Genomic DNA, 21,850 nt, shown 5'->3' on the forward strand with positions numbered 1-21,850 from the left:
GTAGTGGTTATTCATGAGGAGAGGCCACGCCCCCTCCAAGCGCGCGAAGCCAATGGGAGACGCACTGCCAGCTCGGCTTGTTTTCTACACATACACACACACAACAGAGCCCTCTCTACGTGTCCGGGGTCGGCTGTCCAATAGGAGACCTGGGCTTCCTGACAAACAACCTCAGCAGCCAATCGAATAAGGGATCCCAAAGGCGTGGGTGGGACTAAGTGCTCTGACAGAGCCCGCCCTGGTGGGAGGGCATTCTCTCAGGCTAGCCAATGAGAAAGAGGAGCTTTTTTAATTGATAGCTGTGTCAGCCAATGGAACAGGGTGGGAGTGCGCCTGGTGTTCCTGCAGTCCGCGGGACCGCCTGTCCCGGCGCGTAGTGCCGCCAGCTACCGGGGTTCGCAAGAGACCCCGCCGCCCCTACTGCTTCGGGCTCCCGACAGAAAACCCCTACGCCTGCTGGCGATGCGAGCCCACAGTGTTCAGACCGCCGGCGGGGGCCTCCGGGCAGGACGCCAGCGCCAAGGAGGAAACCCCTCTGGCTGAGGGGCTCTGCGGACGCGCAGGTGACCCCTGCAGAGCGGCGGGGAAAGCTGCCTGTCCTGCTCCTCCGCCTAGCTACACGCACGCTTGTGGCACCACCGCCACAGGCGCCAACCTGTGGCACAGAACGAAGCCGGAGGGGATTTACGTTTGTTTATTCAGAGACTGCTTTCGTTTCTGTCCCGGCTCGTTCTGCCGCTGACGTCGAGGGGGCGGGGCCGACGTCGGCGCGTGCGGGGGGCGGGGGGGCGCGCGCGCGTGTGTGCGTGCGTGCGCGAGAGTGGCGCGAGCGGGACCTGGCGCGCGCGTGCGCCGGCGCGGGGCGGCCCCGGGGGCCGAGCGGGCGGTGAGGAGCCGTCGGCGGGACCCGACCGGCCTGGCCCGGCCCGGCCCGGCCCGGCCCGGCGGGACCCTTCCAACCCTCCCGAGGGCAAGGGCGGGCGCATCGGCCCAGCGGCGAGTCCCGAAGGGCTGGGTGGGGGTTAGACGGGGGCCTCTCCTCAGCGCGGTGGGCTGCGGGGGTCGCAGGGCCTCGGCCGTGGGGAGCGGCTCCCGCCTGGGGTGCTGTTGCTGTTGTTGTTGTTGTTGTTTTGGTGGTGGTGGTTGTGAGGGCGTAGGGCGGGGAGGGGCGGGGTGGAGAGGTGCGAGGCAGGCCGTGGGGCTGGTCCCGCCTGCCCTACCCTCGCTCCCCCGGGCTTGGGGCTGCCTCTGGTTCTCTGGTTGCTAACGGAGAGTTGCCTTTGTCGGAGCGCAGGGTGACCTGTGAGGAGTCGCCTTCCCCGCAGCCTGGACTTGGGCTTCTCGTGGCCTAGCAAGAAGTGGTTTCCTTTCCCGAGCTGTTGGCATCTTCCTGCCGGGATTCAGTCGTTCCCAAAGGAATGGAGGAATGCAGCTGATAAGTGCTTAACCACCCTGTGCTCCTATAGGCAGTACGCGGTGCTGGCTTCATCTTCTTCCCTTTGGCACTTTGGGGTTGGGCCTCTCCTGTTACCTGGTCTGGGTACTTTTTTTAGTGGCACTGTAGACCAAAGGAGATGGAAGAAAAGGAACGATGTGATAAATTCCAGCTGGTACCTTGAGACTAAGGAGAATTATATATTTTGACATTTTAATTTTTTTTTTCTGTGGAGGGGAGGGAAATACTACATTTTATGGGATATGGGAGGAGGGAGGTTGCAGATCTTCATGTGGTTTTTAAAACCAGCTGTCAGAGGCAATTACTGAGTAAACTGAAGCACAAGAGGAGGATTCGTAAGCTGGAAGCACCTCTAGCCCACAAAAGAAAGGGGCAGCGTGCTGCTGTTGTGACTGTGGGGGCAGAAACTTCAGCCTCCTTCATTTTTCACCACCTACTCCCCATCCACCCATCGAGAAAATGAGCTGTGTGCCATGGAAAGGTGACAAGACCAAATCGGAATCGCCAGAGCCATCCCAGCAGCCGCCACAGCACATTTACCATGAGAAGCAGCGCAGGGAGCTGTGTGCCCTCCATGCCCTCAACAATGTCTTCCAGGACAGCAACGCCTTCACCAGGGAAACCCTGCAGGAGATTTTCCAGAGGTAGGCTGCTCTCTGTACTGGCAGTAGCCTCCCCTTGTCCTCAGCTGATTGGAGGGATTTTTGGGTGTTGTCTGGGGGGAAGTAGAAAGAAAAGGAGGGATTCAGACTGTGCCACTGCTTTGAACTGAATGTATCTTGGTTTTTTAACCCCAGCCTTTTTTTTTTTTTTTTTTTGCCCCTCCATGCAGAAATTCTTTCTCGTTTTACTTGTTTCTTAACCTGTTCTGCCTGCCAGCTATGGGTCCAAGGGTTTTATTGTAGATGCTGTCATGGTTGGAGTGTTATCTTCCTCTCTACTCACCTTAATGCCTCTTCTACCTGTCTTCCATATTTTTGCCCCTCACTTGGGTAGCTAAGTTTCCTAGATTTAATAAGGGATTTGGGGATTGCCTTGGGGAAATGAAGGCAGCAGAAATGGCTTACTAACTTAGTATTGCAACATTTGTAAGATTTTTAGAAATTAGGAGTTTTGCCAAATGAGTGATTGTTATTCAAGAGGTTCAGTGAAGTTCTTCAAATATTATGGGCTTTTTTTTTCCATACAGCAAGATTCTCTCAAACTGGCTTTAATTTCAGTAGCTGCATGCCTGTTTCCTGTGGCATTGCTAAATGTTTCCCAGGAGCTTCAGATAATTAATAAAGTAGGTTTGAGTTTTACAGGGATGAATATAAATTATTAACGTGGCCTGTGCAATAGCTCATATTTTGCTCAGTGTTTATTTTATGGTGTTTTGATGCTTTATGGAAATTCTCCTGTGTGAACCTTTATGAGTTCTGGTGACCCACTGCTGATGAATCTAAGTGATGCTAAAGGAAATGATGGAAAGGGGCTCTCCTCTGGTAGTCAGCCTGCAGATGTTGTAAACATGGTGGAAGTTTTGGTTGAATACCTGTTCCCAGCAGCTGCCAGCACCTTGTGTTTGTGCCGAGCAGGAGATCCCACATCACGGCAGCACATGCTGTGGCACGAGGCAGTCATGGTACCCTGTGCTGATGACAGGGAGCTGTGGCCCTGTTGCAGCTCCCCTGAAAACTGGCAGTTTTATGAAACTGTGCTTGACTCATCAAACTCATGCCTGTCTTTGGCAGAGGATGTGGTGAAGGACAATAACAAGTATCGGATTGAAATGCTATTTATTGCAGTGTTGCAGATAAAACTCCTGCTGGTGGAGTGGAGCTGGTCCATGGCAGGCTCAAGGCACTCTTTGTCCAGCGTAAACACACTGTGGTTTTGTTCCAGAGCAGCAATTGTCAGAATCTTACTCACAGCTGGATTGCTCTTGGCCTGAAGCAAACAAAGGCAGTGCGTGTGGTAGAAGGAGTGTGATGATCTAATTAGTTGGCTTTCATTGCGTTTGGTGAGACAGAATTAGTGTGCAGCATGAAACCTCTCAGAAAAAGACTGGATATTAATCTTGTTGGACCTCTTTCCCTAGAAGGGAGAATTTGTCTTTTATTCCAACCTGGAGTTGTTCCATCCTAATATTCAGATCAAGATACACAGCTTGATTCAGCCCCATGGTAGTATGGAAATACACATGGATATTCCTCTTGGAAATGGATGAGCTATAAGTTATACAAAAGAATTGCCACTGCCTTTCTGTTTCTGTTGGGTGGCTACTTGTGTGTAGCTCTTTGACTTGCCTTTAAGAAGTGTGAATTTAGTTGCCCTTTTTTTGTCACTTGTCTTTTCCTGTGTCTACTCACATTCTATGTATTGATAAAGGTAGGATGAATATTTTTAATAACCTGCAAAAATGTCGAGGTCTGATTTTTAAACCTGGTGTTGATAAGGTAACAAAATCACAAATAAACTTAAGCTCTCTGGCTTTTACCACATTCTTTGGAGAATGATTGAACCACTTTGCTTAATCATTAGCTTCCCTTTTGCTGCATCCTATTGTGTAAGGCCGGGGTAGTCTGATGATTATCGTCTCAAGCATGTGCTGAAACTTGGTCTGGACACCCCTCTGATTGTGTAGCCTTTCCCTCTTCTTTCCTCTAAAACAAGAAATACATTTTTGATGTTCCTGTGGCTTTTGTTGCAGGAAGTATGATTGCATGTTCCAAGTGTTGCATGGAGATACAAATAAATCTCTTCGCTTCACTGGAGTCTGCATATTGGGACCTGATTAGGAAAGACAACTGAGGGAATCTTGGAGCCCCTTGTGTTAAGACAACATGTTGATGAAAGTTTCTGATAGAAAGATCAGGAGGATTATTTACCTGGATTTCTGTCCAGCTTTGTCAGTCTTCCTCAGCTCAGTGGCTAGATAAAAAATACCAAAACAACAGTTTAATTCCTTTACTGGTCAGAATCCTTCGGCTGATGATTGTGGACCCTGCTTAGGAATGTGTCGGTCAAGATGTTGAGGTGGTTTTTGGGGCAAGTTTGCTCACACATGCCAGTTTCTTGTTGCCCATGCTGTTCACCTCATCACATTTCTGGGGCTCTGGAAGTTATGTGAAGGAACAAAGATAAATGTGTTCTTTCAGCTTTTGAATAAACTTGTCTGGAAAGGGGAGCCATGAGAGGGTGCTTCTGCAGCCCAAAGGGCTCTCTGGATTGTAAGGTTTTCTTTGCTTGTGGGGATTAGGAGAGTTGGTAGGTTGAAGCAATGATCTTGAGGAATTAGGCATAGCCAAGTGATCTTGCTTTATAGAGATGCTGGAAGAGCTGTGACAAGCTGCAGGTTCTATCTCTGTGATTAGTAAAATACACCCTAAAATACACCCCATGGTGGATATTAACAGCTTTTCCTCTTAGCATGGTATTGTGGACTCCTCTCCCTTCTGTAGTGAGCATGCTTCCCAGACTGTTGTGCTGCAGACTGCTCCACTGCGGAAAAACTTCCAGCTGAAAACAAAACCAAAACAAAGGCTGCCTGTCTCCAGCCTCTCTAGCCTTGGTTGCTCTGAAACTCTCTACTCAGCCCACTGCTTTCTTGTCAAATGCCTTATGCTGTCAGGGTGTCGCTGAACACTGGGAAGTGACTTCTCCACAGCTGGATAAGTAAGAAAGCTGAGATGCTTCATTCAGCACGCTGGGTGCATGGGGATCGCTCCACCTAACGTGTGCACCCAGCAGAGTACCAGTCATACAACCAGAGCAGGTTATATGCCTGAAACCAGGATATATGCACTGCATTTCTATTGCAAGTGCATTGTATTTCCTGAATACGTGCATGTGTGTTAATTGTTTCCATGGATTTCTTTGGATATCAGTAGGGGTCTTCTGAGAATCTTTGGTGGTCATTTGGGAACATCCCATTCCCCAGATTTTTCATTTTGGTTCTGGATCTTCTAATGAATCTTTTCACCTTGAGACTATCTCAAGTATGTTGTCAGGTCACGATGCACTTCTCTTATCATTCTTTGCCCTGGCATTCTATCCTTGTTCTCAAAACTAAGACATCTGCTAGTACATCCCAGTGGCTGATATGGGTAAATAAGGAAGCACTAGCTGATACAAGACTGTTAGTCACAGATGTAGGGAGTTAACATACAACCACATTAATCTCTGGAATTTGTACAAGGTACTGTATGGTACAAAACTAAGTATTAGTCACAGATATGGGGATCAAACACTACTGTGCTAAAGTTAAAAATAATTTTCCACAATTTCAACCACTGCTGCATGGACACCTTTTTAAAGAAATATAATTTGTTGGGTTAGAAGGGCAGGAATGAAGAAGGGCTGAAGGATTCCAGTGATGAAATGTGCCTGCAGAATATTCAGTGTGGTAAAGGCTGAACGAAAATGTTCAGAAAACATTAAGATTTTTGAGGATGCAGTTGACAGGAGGAGGAGGCAGGTAAAATACAGATGTTTGGATGATATGAAATCTGAACTTTGCACTAGCAGAATTAATAGAGTCCTTATCAATGGAAAGATCAACTCATCACAACAGAACTCATCTGAGGCTTGACTTTCTTTGGATTGGTGTTATGTGACGTTGTTGTTCTCTGCTCCCAGTTTCCCCCATGCTTACTTTTCCTGCTGTCATCTTCATAATAGTACACCCTGTTGTTTTCCCTCCTTGCAAAATTTCTTAGGCAGAGGGGGGAAACCTGAAACCATAAAAGTGGCTAACAGGCTTTTTTGCCACATCTCCATGTTGTGTCTCACATCCATTATCTGAACTCGTGCAAAGGCTGTTACATATTTTTGGCATGTAACCTCATAGCAGCCCACAGCTTCCTCACAAGAGGGGGTGGAGGGGCAGGCATTGGTCTCTCCTCTCTGGTGACCAGTAACAGGACCTGAAGGAATGGCATGAGGCACTGTCAGAGGAGGTTTTGTTTGGATATTAGGAGAAGGTTCTTCACCCAGAGGGCAGTTGGGCACTGGAACAAGCTCCCCAGGGAAGGGGTCACAGCACCAAGCCTGACAGAAGTTAAAGAGGAGTTAGGAGTGAATGAATGCTGTCAAGCACATGGTGTGATCCTTGGGGCTGTCCTGTCTGGGACCAGGAGTGGACTCCATGTGGATCCTTTCCAACTCAGGATATTCTGCATTTGTATGAACGTGATGGACACTGGTTCTGCATTTTTAGATGCTGTAGTAATGCAAGTGATGTCTAAGCAAACTTAGACAGACTGTTTGTCTAGACAAACTTAGACTTAGAGGCTGAAGAGATTTGTTTGCATCAGGATTATCTGTTTAGTTACCTACAGCAACAGATATTTTTTTACCATCTAGCAACCACAACAGCTTTGGAAAGGTTCCAACCCCAAGTATCTTCACAGCTTTGTGTCTGAATACTTCTTTCATTTTCAGTGGAGGAGGAGGAAGAACAACCTTTCCTGCAGCCAACCTCCCATGCCTCTTTTTCTCATCCAGTCTTCAGGACTGCTGTTGACTGTTGGACTCTTGAAATTGTAATAGCTGCTGTCCTGAATAGCAAACTGGCATTTACTCTGACTGTAAATTGAGGAAAAATCATAATTGAAGCATCCTTCAGAAGTACCAGTTCAGGGGGTCAGGATGAAAGAGCTTTGTGATTTATTTTGCATCAAAGGCAGGATTTTTGGAGGCTTTGTACATCAGAGTTATTCTTAATGCATTACTTAGTTTCCTCAGCCCATTTGATGAGGGATAAGGGGGGCACGGAATAGTTTGTGTTTAAACACAAAACCCCTGGAAATGGACTTCAAGTGATATAGCAGGTTGTGGAATACAGGTTCAACAAACATCTGCTAAGCAATCTCCTCTTCTGTTTGCAGGCTGTCTCCCAACACCATGGTGACCCCCCACAAGAAGAGCATGCTGGGGAATGGGAACTATGATGTGAACGTGATTATGGCAGCACTTCAGACCAAAGGCTACGAGGCGGTTTGGTGGGATAAGCGCAGGTACTGAGAAGCTGTGTCATTCTGGAGGTGCTGCTCTTTGTAAAACTGACAAAGAGATTGAAGTGAAAGCACCAGAACGTAATCTGGTTGATGTTGTGCACTCTTTCAGGGATGTTAACGCCATTGCCCTGTCTAACGTGATGGGCTTCATCATGAACCTGCCCTCCAGCCTTTGCTGGGGCCCCTTGAAGCTCCCCCTCAAGCGACAGCACTGGATCTGTGTCCGGGAGGTGGGAGGCACCTACTACAACCTCGACTCCAAGCTCAAGGTGCCCGAGTGGATTGGAGGTGAAAGTGAGCTCAGGTAGGATTTCCTCTAATCTGTCCCTGTTGGAGGTAAGAAGTCTGTCCTTAAACAGTTGGTGATTGAAACATGTATGGCTGACTTGCAATTGTAAACATTTGAGAGTAATAAGGTTCTTCTGCCTCCGCTTGGATTTATGCCCCGTTTGTGTAAAGCCAGGGAAATGCTTTTGGCAGTGATGTCTCTATCAGCTCAGGAGAGCTTTACTTGGCCTCTTACGTGTCTGGCTCTGTCTGTGGAAAAGGTAGAGGCCTTTTCTGGTATTAGTGGGGGACATCTGCAACACGATGTGCTGTGCCCTGCTCCCTGCTCAAACATGACAGTATCAGCATTCTTTGCCTATTTAGTAACAATCTGCATGTCTGGAGCAAAAGGCTTTCCAGACTAAAAGTGCAGCCTTATCCCTGAGAGCAGTAAGAGCTGTTTGTTAGGAATCACTTTTCCTATGTAAGCATACACTGCCCTTCTGGCTTGGCTCACCTTCCCTCTTCAATCTTAACACAAGAGGGTCATTGTAAATACTTTGTAAAATTTCACCTGCACTTGATTGCTGTTTAGCTTCCATTCCATCATGCCATAAATCCTACTAGCAGCTTTGCTTCCTTGACTAGTCTTGTTCTGAGATAGGGACTGGGGATTGCACATGTGCAGAGTTTGCAGAGCCAGCCGTGCCACTGAAGTTTTGGTAAATTTCTGGGGTAAAGTCAGTCTTGTGAAACTACTGTGCAGAGGTTCTGGTGGATTTTATCCTAGTTGTATCGTTCTTCAGCAATAAATTAGGGCTTTCCTTACTGGGAGTTTTGGAAATCTGGACCAAAAGATATTGGAGGAAAGGGGTTTTTTTTCATATTTATTGGAAGTAATCCAAGTTTGGTATTAGAAAAAGCTTATGTGCAGAAAAGGGCTAAAAAAACATGTCAAATGACCAAGTGGTACACTGCTGCTAAGGACATCTGTGTGATGGGGTGTTCTTTTTTTAGAATAAAAAGATTTTATTTTTCTCCCAGATTTGTTGGAATTATTTAAAGTTAAGGTAGGATTTTTGATCTTGAAAATATGAAGAAACTAAATTTGGTTTTAATTCTGTTTTTCTTCCCTTGGGAAATAATAAAGTAGCGTCTATATAGACTTATATAGATGAACCTCTGTTGAGGTTAAGATAATATTTAATTGTTGTTGTAGATGATGAAGTTCTACATTCAGTAGCCCTTGTTTCTATTTCTCTTTATGATAGGAAATTTTTGAAACACCAGCTGAGAGGAAAGAACTGTGAACTCCTATTGGTGGTGCCAGAGGAGGTGGAAGCACATCAGACCTGGAGAGCTGACGTGTGACCTGGGCCAGCTCTGTCCTCCCACTACAGTTCTTCCCCTTTACCAAACTCCTGATGTCCTAAAACCTGGATAATGGGTGCCCCGACTCTCTACATCTGGAATTTCCTTTGTTAGGCTCTTCTCTTCCTTCCTTGGTGCAATAGGGCAATGGCAGAGGACATTGGGGTGGTGGGTGGGGAAGATCTGAGGGCAGAGCAGAGGAAACTGGAAGCCAATCACTTTAATTGCAAGGTGGATGAGTTGCAGTGCCCTCTGGCCAGCTGGGAGAAAAAACTCTTGAAAAACTGGGCTGGGGAGAAAGAGTGCCTGGAAACCCTGGGCTTCCATTTCCCCACGTGGTTCAAGGCTGTGTGTGGTGGGACACTGCTCCCTCCAGGGCTTGTCAGGAAGGAGCAGGCACTGAGCACGCTGCCACCTTTTCACAGTTCTCTCCCTCCAAAACAAATTGTTGTGAATTCATTTGCAATTCCTAAGGGTCTCTCAGGACACTCAGAACACTAGGAATGGTACGGTGCTCAGCACGACCCTCTGCTTCTTAGGGCTGGTTTGTGCCAGGAATTAAGAAACAATAATAAAACCAGAGTCATCTTCCAAGAAATTCTTCGGGTAGCTAGAGGATTCTTCCCCAGGGTCTCCAAGGATTTATGTATGTGGTGAGTGGTTGTTTGGCAGTATGTGTCTGGCTAAGGTGACATGGAAACAGCAAGCACAGGATGACTGAGGAGTATCAAGTTTCTGGACTGGAGAGAAGCCACAGTCTGCTTGGGTTTCTTTGTGCTATGGTGGGGTTTTTTTTACTATTTTTTAACAGTTATTTTGGTTTTCTGCATGGTCACCCAGTAGTTTAGGGGCTCCTTGGAGAGAGGAATAAAGCTGAAGAAGTTTTCAAAGAAATTAATTCCCTTTTATTTTCCACTCTCCAGAAGTCTAGCCCACAGTCACAGATGTAATGTGAAATGAAAGAGGTCAAGTTATAAAATAAAAATGGGCTGAGGAGGGAAGCCTTTATAGCAGTCAGTTTTCCTCATTTATTGCTACCATCTGCTGGTCTGGGAGCTGCAGAGGGTCCACCAGAACTTCCAGGCATTGGAGACACCCTGGCTTGGTAGTTGAACCAACCTCTCCTTTAGCATTGGCCAACAAACATTCCATTAATGGGTGAATTGCTTTTTTCTGCCTTCCATGGGGAAGAGAAACTAGACACGGAGACACTGAGGAATCTCCACCGGCTGTTTCCCAGTCACCCAGGAGAGCTGTAGCTCAGCCATGCCTTCCGTGGCAGGAGGAGGAAATGCTGAATCTGGAACTCCCTTGGTTGTGTTTAGCACCTCCTGGCTGAGCTGCTGGTTGCTTCCATCTTTACATGTCCTGGTTGAACAGCAACCTCTGGCACCTGATGGAGCTCGAAGGATCCTGTTCCATCATGCAGGAAACTCTCATTACTGATGTTTGAGCTGGTGAAAGGAGGGATTGTAATGACCTTTTCTCAGTTATTTTTCTCTTCAGAGCTCTGCAAATGCATGAGCAGCAGGTGCTCGAACCTCAGAGACCACCAAAATGGCACCGTCCCAACAGAGAACAGAGGCCACATGACGACAGGACGATGGTGTTTGCTGAGCCCCGGACATCTGGCAAGCACTTCTGCAGTCCTTTGAGCACAGCCTCCCACAGTCAAGGGCAAATGGCTCTTACATTTTAAAAAGTCCTATTTCGTAACACATTCCAATGACCAATACCAGCTGGCAGAGTTTTTAAACACTTTCCAGGCAGGATGTTCAGCCTGCAGGCATTCTGCTCCTGACTTGAAGCCATTTCTTCAAGAGGGGAAAATATAAATCTCAACAGCAACATTTTCTATGCTGATTGAAGTTGCACTTTGGAGAAAAACCCTGTTTGCATGGAAACTGCAAGCCAATGGATCAGTGCACAATATGCAAAGATGTTTTAAAATACTTTGGGGCTGCTTTCCTCTCCTTGTATGTCAGCTGCTTTCCCGGGGGAGAAACAGTGTGATCCAGCTGCTCAGGTAAAGGGAAAGTGTGTGATCACATCCCTGTGGGAGGTGAGGCTGCTGTGCCCGGGGGTGGGTGAGCTGGTCCAGTCCCACTGCTCGGGAGCGGGGAAGCCCCTCTTTGTTTTCTTGCTTGTTTGGTTTTGTTAGAGCCTTGTCTTGGGTTTGTTTACAGAGATGTATTTTGTTTAACCAAATATTAAAAATGGAAAAAAAAAAGTTTCCATATAAATGTCCTATCACTTCTGTATGTTCAATTGAATTGTTCTGTAACAAAGTATGTAAAGGATAAATAAATTTTTTTTTCTTTGGTTATAAAACCACCACGTTTCTGTGCCTTAAGAACCTTGAACACTGGACACTGGTGCTGAGGTAGGATCACCTCCCAGAATTCCCTTAAGCCAAACATGGCTTCCCCACCCCTCTGAAGGTGACAAGGCCACATCTGTTCCTTCCACACTGCCAGGCTGTGCATGAAATGGAGAGATCCCTACCCAGAAATCCCCCGGCAGCTCTGAAAGAACTGAGCCTCCCTCAAGGACATCTATTAAAACCACACTGCTCAGGTTGGATTTATTTAATATTCCATACAAAAAAATACGCAGCTGATGTCTGTTCTACTTTATGAGGCAGAGAATCTGCGTGGATGTGATCGTCTCAAACCTGGCCTGCTGCTCCCTCAGTTCTCACACACACACAGCTGCAGTGAAAGTGTTTCTGCAGACGCATCTTCCCAAAGAGTATTTTCCATGGGGTATTGATTGCCACCGGCACCCCTCCTTCCTCTGCTGGGAAAGTCACACTTCCTGCCACCACTGTCCTTCAGCTCCAAATCAGGCAGGAAAGCACTTGTTGTGTCTGCCTGCTGCATTTCAAAGCCTGACCTGTGCCCCAGGGTGTTTTGTGGGGGCAAGAAGCTGGCAGAGGAGCTCCCCCGGTCCAAGTCTGTAACTGGTTATGGCATAGTGATTGAATAAAAGGAAATACTCATGATTTCTAAAGGAGAGGGGGATGCAGACAGGAGCCATCATCAGGTCCATAGGGGGGCTTCCCTCCCTCGTTATGAACAGGTCAATGTCCCAAAGGATAACCAAAAATAAAAAGAAAAAATGCCCTGGCCCAACAAATCAACAGTTCAATATATCATAATCGCAAGGTCTTCCCACTTGATATGAATCCAACTCAGCTTCCGCAAATTAGATTTTTCCAGACAACGGAGGCAGGGCCCCTGGCATTCCCCCTGAGAGCCCTGTGTTGGGTCCGAGGAGGATCTGGAAAGAAAACCATTCATTGAGGAGTTTCAAGGACACAAGATGTCTTGCCATGCTGTCCCCCCTCCCACAGGTATTGGTGGCACTTTGCAGCACCAGCCCCGTGCCTGCTGCAACAGCCAAGGTCAGTGCCCAACCACTGCCCCTACTGCAGCCCCTCACAGCAAATTTTAGCTAGTAAAAGCCAGGTTGGGCTTGCCAGGCATTGCCACCACTGGGAATCAGCAGGATTGTCCAATGAGAACACCCAGTCAGGGAATCTGGTGGGATGAGTGAGGCCACAGCATACAACAGACCGCACCCTTCTGCCCCAGCACCCCCAGCACTGCTCACAGCGGGAGGTGGAGGCACTCCCGGCCAACTCTGCAGGGCCGGGACAGACGGCTGAGCCTTCCTGCCTCACCTGTCGCTGCTGCAGCTGCTGCTGTTGCTCCATCTGCAGTTTTTCGGTTTCAAAGACGACAGGAAGAACCAGAATCATGAAGGAGGTGGTCCCAATCCACAGAGCTGCCCTAGAGAATCTATTAAGGATAAAGAACCCTAGGAATCAGTTCTTATTGGCACAATCCCGCGTTTCCCTTCCGTGCCTCAAACATAAGCCTGCCTCCAAATTCAACCCCGAGCTCCGGGGTGTCCCCTTATCCCCGCCCTTCCCAAGCCGCCCATAAACAAAGCCCGTGATTCTGCCGCTCCCCGCAGGCCCCGCACTGCGCTACCAGCGCCCAAAGCCGCAACGAAGCCCGGCAGAGCCGCCCGCGCCCCCGCTCTGCCCGCCGGGCCCGCTCCGAGGGGCTCCGGCCCGGCCCGCCGCCCCCTCACCTGTACATCTTCTGCGCTACCGTCAGCGACAGGTCGAACGTAGCCCCGGCCGCCGACCGGACGCTCTCGGGGAACATCTCCGTGAGTCCCCACAGCCGCTCCGCCAGCGTCTCGTCCAGCTGCGGGCGGCACCAACCATGTCAGGCCCCGCCGCACGGCCCTGCGCGCCCCGCGGGGTCACCGCGCCCGCCCGGCCTTCCCCGCCGCCTGCCCCGATACCTCCTCGTCGTCCTCCTCCTCCTCGTCGAGCTCGTCCTCCAGCTCCTCGGCCTTGCCCGCGCCGCCCTTGGGCAGCAGCTCCTCCGGGGACAGGGACGCCGCGGCCGCCATCGCCACCAGACAGGACGGAAGGAGCGGCGGCCGGAGCGCCGCCGGAAGCGGGGCCGCCCTCCCGCCACCCAGCCCGGGCCGGGCAGCGGCCCCTGGCGGCCCGGAGGAGCAGCGGCCGCCCCCCGCCCCGGCCCCCGTAGCACAGCGCGACGCGTTACAAACACCCTCAGAAACGGGTTTTAATTGCAAGGTTTTATAACAAATATGCAAAACTCTCGAGAACGGGCAACTCCAGCATCCTGCTCGCCCAAGGCAGACGGTGAGGTTTGTACGAGCACCCGCGGGCTCCCCGCGCTGGGGGAGAGGCAGAGGTCTCCCCGCTTTGGAGAGCAGAGAAGGTCAGCAGGAGCCCTCACGGAGACGGATCGGCCCCACCGCCGGCTGTCCGGCTGCCTCAGAGAGGAGGGTACCTGCGCTGGGCTGCGCTGAGCAATGTAGCAAGGTAAAGTGCTCTGAGGAAAATCATGTTAATTAACAGCGCTGTGGTGCCAAACCAGCCATTAGCAGTACCCACGGCACCACACAGCGCTGGAGGCATCTCGGCACTCGTGGTCCCGTGAAACAAAGTACCTCACACAGTACCAACATGCCTGGGAGGCCCGAGCCAGGCCCAGCACCCCGTGGGCCAAGACCCAGAACAAGCCTGGCCATCTCTTTTTCACTTCTTCCTCCGGCTGTGCTGCTTCAGCTCCTCCAGCTCCTTCTCCATGAGGTGGGACTCGGCAGTGGTCTCAGAGAGCTGCAACGCACAGCAAACAACAACAGGAGGGAGTTAAAAGCTGGTGAGGCTTTTCCAACTTCACCGTACAAGCAAGATTTACAGCCACAAGCCAAGTCCTGCAGGAGGCAATTTGTTCCTGTTGAGCAAGGGGGAAGCTGCCATGTCATGTTTCACTGAGATTGCCTGGAAAACCTGAAGAGCAGAAAGTGCTTCTGCTGAGTGTTCCAGCCACAAAAGCCATTTTCCAGTTTTAAAACACATGAAGGGTAAGGAAGTAAAATATTTGTTTAGAGTGACATAAAGGCTAAATCACTTATTAACTGTGAATAGCTGTGTGTTGTATTTCCCTGAATGTCTCTCCAGATTTTAAGCATGAAACCTGTGATCTCTGGGTAAGGTTGAATTTCAGTTTATTTACTGGAAATTCTTTAATCACAGTTTTACACATAGGATAGATGTCTTGCCCCTCATGACAGCAGATGGAAGCCTTAATCTTCCGTGACCAGAAACAGTGGCTGTAACTCATTTTCATAGTCAGGGAAGAGAATAGAGGGGCAAGAAAAATGCCATACTCTGTGCAGAAAGGGAAACAAGAGACAGCAGAGACTTCTGTCTCTCAAAGTGTTCACAACAAGCTCTGATGTGTGGGGAACCTTCCCCTCTTTCCACAGAGGGGATCAGGCTTTACTCCCACTTTAGTCACTTTGCCATTACACCCGTGTTGCACAACAGGGTAAAGCAGGAAGTGGGGTGCACTGAGAGCAGCCTTCTTCAGGGAACCCAGCACTCTTTGCCCAGGCATCCCCACTGCTATGGGCAGGCAGGAGCTGGGCAAAGGCTCACCATGTCCAGCAGAATGTCCACTTTCAGCCGAAGTAGGTTGTTTTCTTCCTCGAGCTGCTGGTTTCGTTTGCGCAAGCGCTGCAGTTCCCTGCGATCCCCCAGGAAGCCTCCTGATTCTTGGAGGAAAGAAGGAGGTCAAAATACAGATTGTCGGCCAACCATGGCTACTTCAGACCAGACAAGCTGGGCTGTACTCTACCTGAAACCCAGTGGCCATTTTCGAACTTCAGGCTCTGGCCAGCAAGGTTCATCGTGGGGGTGCCATATTCCAGGCCCAGCTCAACCTCACGGGTGGATCTATCCAGCTGCAGGGAGAAGATCACACTCAGAGTTTCACAGAATTCCAGAGCCACCCCCTGATCTCCCATTTCTTAGTGACTGGCATTCCAGTGGAAGATGCTGATCCAAATGGCCCCTGGAACCTTTGGGCATGTACTCCTTTGGTCACGTACTGCTGCAGTAGAGGACTGGTTCCTCTCACTGCGATCCCTGCACTTCCTCCCACCTACACACTCGTCCATCTCCCTGCACTTGGAGACCACAGGTGGGAATTTTTTAGTGACACAGTTCTGGGCTGCAGGTGTGGTGATGATGATTCTTCCCTGAGCTGTTCCATTTCTAGCTTCATGTACAGTCACAGTGATCAGGAATGGTGCTGCACTGCAGGAAGAAAGCAGCACAGTTGGAATAACAGAATATATTGACGTGGAAAGAACCCACAAGGATCACTGAGTCCAACTCCTGGCCCTGCAGAGAAGTGTCCACAAGAGCTGCACCGTGTGCCTGAGAGTATTGTTCAAACACGTCCTGAACTGTCAGGCTTGGTGCTGTGACCACTACCCTAGGAAGTCTATTCCAGAGCCCACCCACTCACTGGGTGAAGAACTTTTTCCTGCCCCAGAAGCAGCTGGGAGCCCTTGTAAGGGTTATGGCACTGACAGCAGGAGCCACCCACCCCTGGCACCAAGACATGGCTCCTGCAGCAAACCACAGGTGCGGGCACTCACCAGGTGCAGGTTGGACAGCGAGGCCCATTTCCTGGGGGGGGTCTTCTTTGGGCTGAAGGAGCTCCCAAAGAGAGGCATTGCACGCTGCTGGCCAGGCCTACGGCGGGCTCCTGAAGGAGCGGGAGAGACACAACAGCTCTGAGGCTGTGGGCCAAGAGCAGTGATGTTCTCCCCAGGCATGTTCTCCCCAGGCAGAACCCCTCATTCTCTCCAGTGAGCTTCTCCCCAGGCAGAGCCCCCAGCTCTCAGGGCAAGACAGCGATTTGGGGGGGGCCGGGCCGCCACCCCGCCACGGCCGCCGGCCAGCACCGGCCCTCAGCGGCCACGTCCCTCGCACCTCCACCGCCACGTGACCGAGCCGGGCGGGGGGCGGAGGACGACGGTGCGCGGTGCCCCCCCCCGCCCGGCCCTCCCCGCCCCCGGCCGGTACCCCCAGTACCGCGCGGCGCGGCACCTCGGAGGGGGGGGCACGGGCCGTACCACCCCATGGGCACGCCGAGCAGCTGGAAGGGGAGCCCCGCGGGGCGCTATTCCTCGCACGGGCCACCACCGGCATGCTCCTTTGTTCTGCTTTCCCTCCCGGCATCTCACTGGCGAAAGCAGCGGGCTCGGCAAGAGCGGAGCCGATGAAGAATGCCCCCCAGCCCCCATCCCCCCCGCGCCGCAGTGGTAGGGTCAGCCCCGCGGTGCGGGGGCGGTTGGGCCGGGCTGTTCCATCGAGGTTCGCCTTAATTCCGGGGGGGGGGGGGGGGGGCGCACCTCTCCGTCGGGCCGCGCCCGCTCCCGGCGCTCGCGTCCGCCGCCGGTGGGATCCGCCGCGTGTCCCGGGAGCGGTTTGCGGCCGCCGCGTTGCCGGGGCGATGGGATCCGCGGCTCCGCTCCGCCTCCCGTGCTGGAGGCAGACGGGGGCGGAGTGCCGGGCAGCGGGCTCGGGGGTCGGCCCTGCTCACGGGGGCAAACTAGTGCCGTGCTGACGGCGCTTTTCTTAACACCTTCCCTAAAATGCTCGAATCTCTGGAAGAGTTGTTAAAAATGTTTTTATGGGGATTGTTTGTTTATTCGCCCAGCTAAATAACTGAACGCCATTAGGCAGAGAACCCTCCCTTGCTTGGGAGTGTTGGAGAAGAAGTGGAGGTCTGGCGTCCTGGACTGCGCGGGTCCAGGGGATGATGGATGAGGAGCTGGAGAGAGCAGAATGGTACAGAATCACAGAAATCACAGAATCAGTTCGGTTGGAAAAGGTCTCTGAGATCATCAAGTCCTGTCTTTGGCCGAACACCACCACCGTGTGAACGTGACCGTGACACAAGTGCCATGTCCAGTCTTTTCTCAAACGCCTCCGGGGACCGTCACTCCACAGCAGCAGCAGCTCCTCACACGCCTTCCTTTGAAGCAGTCCCAGCAGCCTGATTTCTGTGCACGTTGCAAAGCCCTCCCTTTCAGCACATGATGGAATAAATTTAGATTCCTTGTGTTACTTGCTGGCTTCTATTCCATGGGAGGTGGCAGTGGCAGTTGGTTTGGATATTTTGAATGAATGGCATGGGTATGTGACATATATCACCAGCACTTTTTATGTTACAGAGGCAAAATGCCACTCCTAAACTATAAAGTAATTCTCCAATATGTTAGAATAGCAATCTGAAGTTACTTGCTTCATTGTTAAAAAAGCTTATGTTGAGCTTCCTAGGGCCTTCCTGAAAAATTTTGGATTAATGAGGTACTAAGATGCTGACTTTAGTTAAAAGGGAACAGTAAAGACAAGAAAAAAAAAAAAAAAACAGGGGGCAGGGAGATAAAAGAAGAGAATCACCAACATTTTGATTTGGTTTGTACATGTATTAGTACTCCAGGAAAAAAAAATTATCTAACAGACTTTCATTCCCAGAGTGCTTAATTGGCACCCTGCCTTAAGTGAACCAGAAAATTGCTCACTTGGAATGAGAATTGGAAAAATAGCACAGTTAAATCCGGTGACTTAAGAGAAGAAAAAATTATGGTGCTGCTGTATCTTTTGGTAGTCCAGCTATCTGGTTCTTGCAGGACACATACTATAAAAACAGTTGCTTTCAGACCCGGTATAGCAGAGTCTGTGCACTGGAAAGCTGTGATTTTTGCAATAAGAGAAGTGATTATAATGAGGTAGGGGGGGAAGTCAACACCCTTAAAAGTAGAATAAAAACTCACTGTTCAGAGCAAGGCCTTTGTGAAGTAGCTGTGGCTTCTATTACCATTTAATACCCACACGCGTGTGCATATATTGGGTAAGAAAGATGAAAGGAAGGTCCAGATAAATGAAGGCAAGAACTTTGGAAAAAAAGCTGAGAGCATGTAGAATTACAATTTTAAAATGAGACCACAATTTTAAACAATTTTTAAAAATTTAACAGTTTTAAAAGGCAGCTCACCTGGGTGCTTATAAGAGCCAGAGACCATATAGGAGAGTGAGGGACTGAGCTCAGTTTGGTTGGGGTGGTTTTTTTCCAGTAATGTTCACCTTCCTAGAACAAACCTGTATGCTTCAGCACAGCTGTTGCTTGAGGTCTCCTTGTGCTGAGCAGCATGAGTGTTGTAGAAATACACTGTAATTATTATAAAACTACACTGTCTCATGCATTTGGGGTCACAGAGTGATTCTCTTACTGCTTCTTTCTGTGGAGCAGAGACTGCCTTGGCATGGGAGGTGAATGTTCCTCCTGTGCCTGGTTGCTGTGGCCACAGTGAAGAATCCCTCTGTGAATGGTCTCAGAGTTGGTAGGGTTGGTCAACAAGAGTTCAGAAATCTTCCCCTGGAGACTAAGAGAAGGAGATTCAGTGTCTTGATTTCTGCTGTGATTTGCTTCAGGAGTCTTTCTTTTTCTGCATGGTTTGACAAAATTTCATTTCTCACCAGACTCCATTTCCTTGTAAAATGCTACGGAATTTCCTCACTACACCAACCTTCCAGAGTATTTTGGCAGCAGCTTTTCATCATTGTTCCTCCACCTACATCAGGTAGATACCAAGACAAGAACTGGCTGTTGCTGTTTCTAGCATTGTCTCTCAGTATATTGCAAATACATACATATATATATATTTATATATAGTTTGACATACGATTCTCAGCTATGTTAAGAGCATTATGGTGCAGTAGTTGCATCCTTCTGTTCCTGTCACTCTGTGGGGAAAAGAACACCTAGCACACACACTTTCTCCAGGACAATACCTTCAGAGATCACTTAGGAACTGCAAAAGCCCGTTAAATGGTGAAGAACCTGTATGTTACAGTCCTTGTGTAAGGAAGCTGCCTATGTTCCGAGGAGGACATCTTGGAGAACACTGGTGGAAGGCTGAGAGATTGACAGGATGGAGATAGGGCTGTAGCACATGGCAGTGTGGAAATTTTGGAATAGATCCAAGCTGTTCTTGGTAGCCTAATTTGGAGCATCTTCTTCAGCTTTTTTGGCTCAAAAGTGATAGAGAATCTATAGCTTAGATGTTCCCAGAGCTGCCTTTAACTCCATAGTGTGTCTCTTGCTTTTTCTAATATATGCTGCAGGATTATTATTGTTCTCTGTTATATCAATATTTACAGGGAAACCCCATTGACTGGTGAATTCAGTAGACTTACTCTAGGCTTACTCTGAGTATTTATTTTAGTTACTGTATTGAAAGTTGCTACATTGCCTGGTTGTTACAGATTTGTAAGGCTTTATAAAGCCTTACCTATCCTGAGTTAAAAACCTGTAAACTAAAATTTTTTGCATATTGAAATTAATTCCCGGCCCAATTAAATTTTTCAGCACTGAGGTAATTCTTGTTGCCTCAATGCTGTGCAGTTAAAGATGTCCCTTCTTTTAGAATCCTAAATACCTCACCTATATTTTGTTGTCAAAGCCGACACTTCTTTTTCTCTCTCTGTTTCTTTATTCCATTGCAGCTAACTCAGGAGATAAAAGAAAGGCCGTTTCACTGCTTTTTTTAAGGAACGTGCTCTCCTCCCGCTTGACTGTCTCAGATTCCACCACCAGGAGGCCCTCATTCCAGGGCTTATAGCTAGGCAAAGAAAACAAAAGCAGTGAAGTGGAAAAACCCATCCTCACAAAAGTAATCTGAAATTAATGCTTATCCTATAAATTGAGATTTTGAGAGTACTGTGAAAGCATCTATTAATTATTTATTGCAAATATCCTAATATCCAACTATCATGGATGCTGTGACTTTTGGAGATAATGGAGTGTCTGTCACAGGTGGTACCCTTCACTGGTACCAAGAGCTGAGTGATAGCCAGGAAAGTTCATGCCTCTGGATGGATCTTAGTAACCTAAAAATAATAAAATACAGTAAAGCCAAGTTATATTTCTCATCCCTCATGTGTGCCTTCTATCAGCTAACAAATATGCCTTCACCTACTTTGCCTCTGCCTTCTCTCTTTTAGCTACTTACTTATTCACAGGTTCTTAATTCTCTTTCACTTTTCACAGCTAGCTTTTATAGTGTCCTAAAAGTTCTAAATATCTGCACTAACACTCTTTCTGATTGTTCTATTTTGCTAACCAGACCTTTAAAGAAAGGAGGAAGGAGAAATGTTTTTATCCTTATTGTTTTACCAAATCACGTACTTCTTCCCTACTGGCTTTTCAAAGCTGCAGTCATTACCTTGGCTGAAATGTAGACTTTGTTATTCTAAAGAACACTGTGTACATGATCTCTGGACTAAAAAGTATGTAGAGTTGTCATTATTTTTTCCTTAAACCCTATTTTTTTTTCTCTTCACTGCTGAGTCAAGCCTTGTCTTGCTTGTTTCCCACGGTCATGTTTCAGTACTGATGAGTCCAAGACACAGCTTTGCAATGCAGTTTCAGAATGGATGATAGGTGAGAACAGTTTTGCTCCTGTCAGGAAATGCAGCTCCTGCAAGCTGTAAGTTACCCTCAGTTGCCCTTGTCTTTCAAACTCAGTTCCTGCCCCCCTTCCCTGAATTCACACATACATACAACATGTTTACATTTGTGTACTTTGGCCTCTCTAATATAGTCTAACGTGGAAAACATATATCCTCTGCTCTAAGAAGAAAAAAAAGGGTAAATGAAGCCATGCATGAAATATGCAAAGTTCCCAGGCCTCTGAGAAGATTTTCCAGTCATTGCTCACCATTCTGGCCACACTGTTCACCGGAAGGAGTTTACACAAATACACAGGCAGCTGAGCCACTGACATGCTCTGGAGAGAATCCTTTGCTTCCTGACAGAGTTTGCCATGAGGGTGTCCTTGGTGATGGGGAGACCAAAGGTTCAGAGAGCACGTGCAGCCCACATAGCAGTGAAAGCTTGTGTTAAGCTTTATTTCACTCTGTTCCTGTTACCTGGCTACTTTTTGCTTGCTTCCACATCTGTATTTCATTCTTTTCCTTGCCTCTTACTTTCACAGTCATCTGTTTCCATAGCTCACTTAAGATGTCCTTTTCAGGAAATGAGGAAATTGAAGCCTCCAGTCTGTACATTCCTGATGAGCAGACTCAGGAAAAGGGAATACCAGGGAAAGGGTCTCAAGCATCTCTCTGTGTGGATTGGTGTTTGGTGCTGCTGTAACCCTTCACAACTGGCAGCTGCTGGAGACAAGATGTTTGGCCTTTGGACTGTGCTGCTGTGATGTTTACAGGGGAGAACAAACAGGACTTGGATTCTAAATTCTCTGCCAAGGCAGTTTCATCTCAGGCCTCAGAAGACCATCAACTGTGCTTTGCCTGTACAAAGAAGCACACTTGTGTATCATG

The 21,850-nt window shown here is 48.7% G+C and overlaps 3 protein-coding genes and 1 long non-coding RNA gene across 8 annotated transcripts; 2 read left to right on the forward strand and 2 right to left on the reverse strand.

The window, feature by feature from the left end:
• Positions 1-355: 355 nt before the first annotated feature.
• On the forward strand, positions 356-11,550 carry JOSD1 (Josephin domain containing 1). 4 transcript variants are annotated; one of them, XM_064702397.1, is made up of 5 exons: positions 356-563; positions 1,295-2,100; positions 7,327-7,455; positions 7,565-7,759; positions 8,994-11,550. In XM_064702397.1, the coding sequence occupies exons 2-5, from the start codon at positions 1,916-1,918 to the stop codon at positions 9,091-9,093; spliced, it is 609 nt and encodes a 202-aa protein (XP_064558467.1). In that variant the 5' UTR covers positions 356-563; positions 1,295-1,915; the 3' UTR covers positions 9,094-11,550. The 4 variants fall into 4 exon arrangements, with proteins under 4 accessions (XP_064558467.1, XP_064558465.1, XP_064558464.1 ...); XM_064702395.1 differs by lacking the exon at positions 356-563 and adding an exon at positions 806-886; XM_064702394.1 differs by lacking the exon at positions 356-563 and adding an exon at positions 856-996.
• A 97-nt stretch (positions 11,551-11,647) lies between these two features.
• Positions 11,648-13,572, reverse strand: TOMM22 (translocase of outer mitochondrial membrane 22). The gene is made up of 4 exons (XM_064702400.1): positions 13,414-13,572; positions 13,195-13,313; positions 12,779-12,896; positions 11,648-12,375 (listed from the first exon to the last, which is right to left on the reverse strand). Exons 1-4 carry the CDS (start codon positions 13,522-13,524, stop codon positions 12,301-12,303), a joined length of 423 nt encoding a protein of 140 aa, XP_064558470.1. The 5' UTR covers positions 13,525-13,572; the 3' UTR covers positions 11,648-12,300.
• A 122-nt stretch (positions 13,573-13,694) lies between these two features.
• On the reverse strand, positions 13,695-16,768 carry CBY1 (chibby 1, beta catenin antagonist). 2 transcript variants are annotated; one of them, XM_064702398.1, is made up of 5 exons: positions 16,576-16,768; positions 16,096-16,205; positions 15,288-15,393; positions 15,089-15,204; positions 13,695-14,263 (listed from the first exon to the last, which is right to left on the reverse strand). In XM_064702398.1, the coding sequence occupies exons 1-5, from the start codon at positions 16,679-16,681 to the stop codon at positions 14,183-14,185; spliced, it is 519 nt and encodes a 172-aa protein (XP_064558468.1). In that variant the 5' UTR covers positions 16,682-16,768; the 3' UTR covers positions 13,695-14,182. The 2 variants fall into 2 exon arrangements, with proteins under 2 accessions (XP_064558468.1, XP_064558469.1); XM_064702399.1 differs by having other exon boundaries at positions 16,550-16,663.
• Positions 16,633-17,572, forward strand: LOC135442521 (uncharacterized). Its single transcript, XR_010438676.1, has 2 exons — positions 16,633-16,764; positions 17,163-17,572. It is a non-coding gene; the product is annotated as an uncharacterized LOC135442521 (long non-coding RNA).
• Positions 17,573-21,850: the final 4,278 nt, after the last annotated feature.

The sequence above is a fragment of the Zonotrichia leucophrys genome, chromosome 1A (assembly GCF_028769735.1).
Source record: "Zonotrichia leucophrys gambelii isolate GWCS_2022_RI chromosome 1A, RI_Zleu_2.0, whole genome shotgun sequence".
Taxonomy (NCBI): domain Eukaryota; kingdom Metazoa; phylum Chordata; class Aves; order Passeriformes; family Passerellidae; genus Zonotrichia; species Zonotrichia leucophrys.

Excerpts from the sequence above, each read along its gene's own strand:
- JOSD1 (XM_064702397.1), top strand. The coding sequence starts at position 1,916 with ATGAGCTGTGTGCCATGGAAAGGTGACAAGACCAAATCGGAATCGCCA. Across the intron at positions 2,101-7,326 it reads CTGCAGGAGATTTTCCAGAG|GCTGTCTCCCAACACCATGG; the intron begins GTAGGCTGCTCT and ends TTCTGTTTGCAG. Across the intron at positions 7,456-7,564 it reads GTTTGGTGGGATAAGCGCAG|GGATGTTAACGCCATTGCCC; the intron begins GTACTGAGAAGC and ends GCACTCTTTCAG.
- TOMM22 (XM_064702400.1), bottom strand. The coding sequence starts at position 13,524 with ATGGCGGCCGCGGCGTCCCTGTCCCCGGAGGAGCTGCTGCCCAAGGGC. Across the intron at positions 12,897-13,194 it reads GTAGCGCAGAAGATGTACAG|ATTCTCTAGGGCAGCTCTGT; the intron begins GTGAGGGGGCGG and ends TATCCTTAATAG. Across the intron at positions 12,376-12,778 it reads AGCAGCTGCAGCAGCGACAG|ATCCTCCTCGGACCCAACAC; the intron begins GTGAGGCAGGAA and ends TTTTCTTTCCAG.
- CBY1 (XM_064702398.1), bottom strand. The coding sequence starts at position 16,681 with ATGCCGGGAGGGAAAGCAGAACAAAGGAGCATGCCGGTGGTGGCCCGT. Across the intron at positions 16,206-16,575 it reads CTCGGCGTGCCCATGGGGTG|GAGCCCGCCGTAGGCCTGGC; the intron begins GTACGGCCCGTG and ends CCGCTCCTTCAG. Across the intron at positions 14,264-15,088 it reads TGGACATTCTGCTGGACATG|CTCTCTGAGACCACTGCCGA; the intron begins GTGAGCCTTTGC and ends TGTGCGTTGCAG.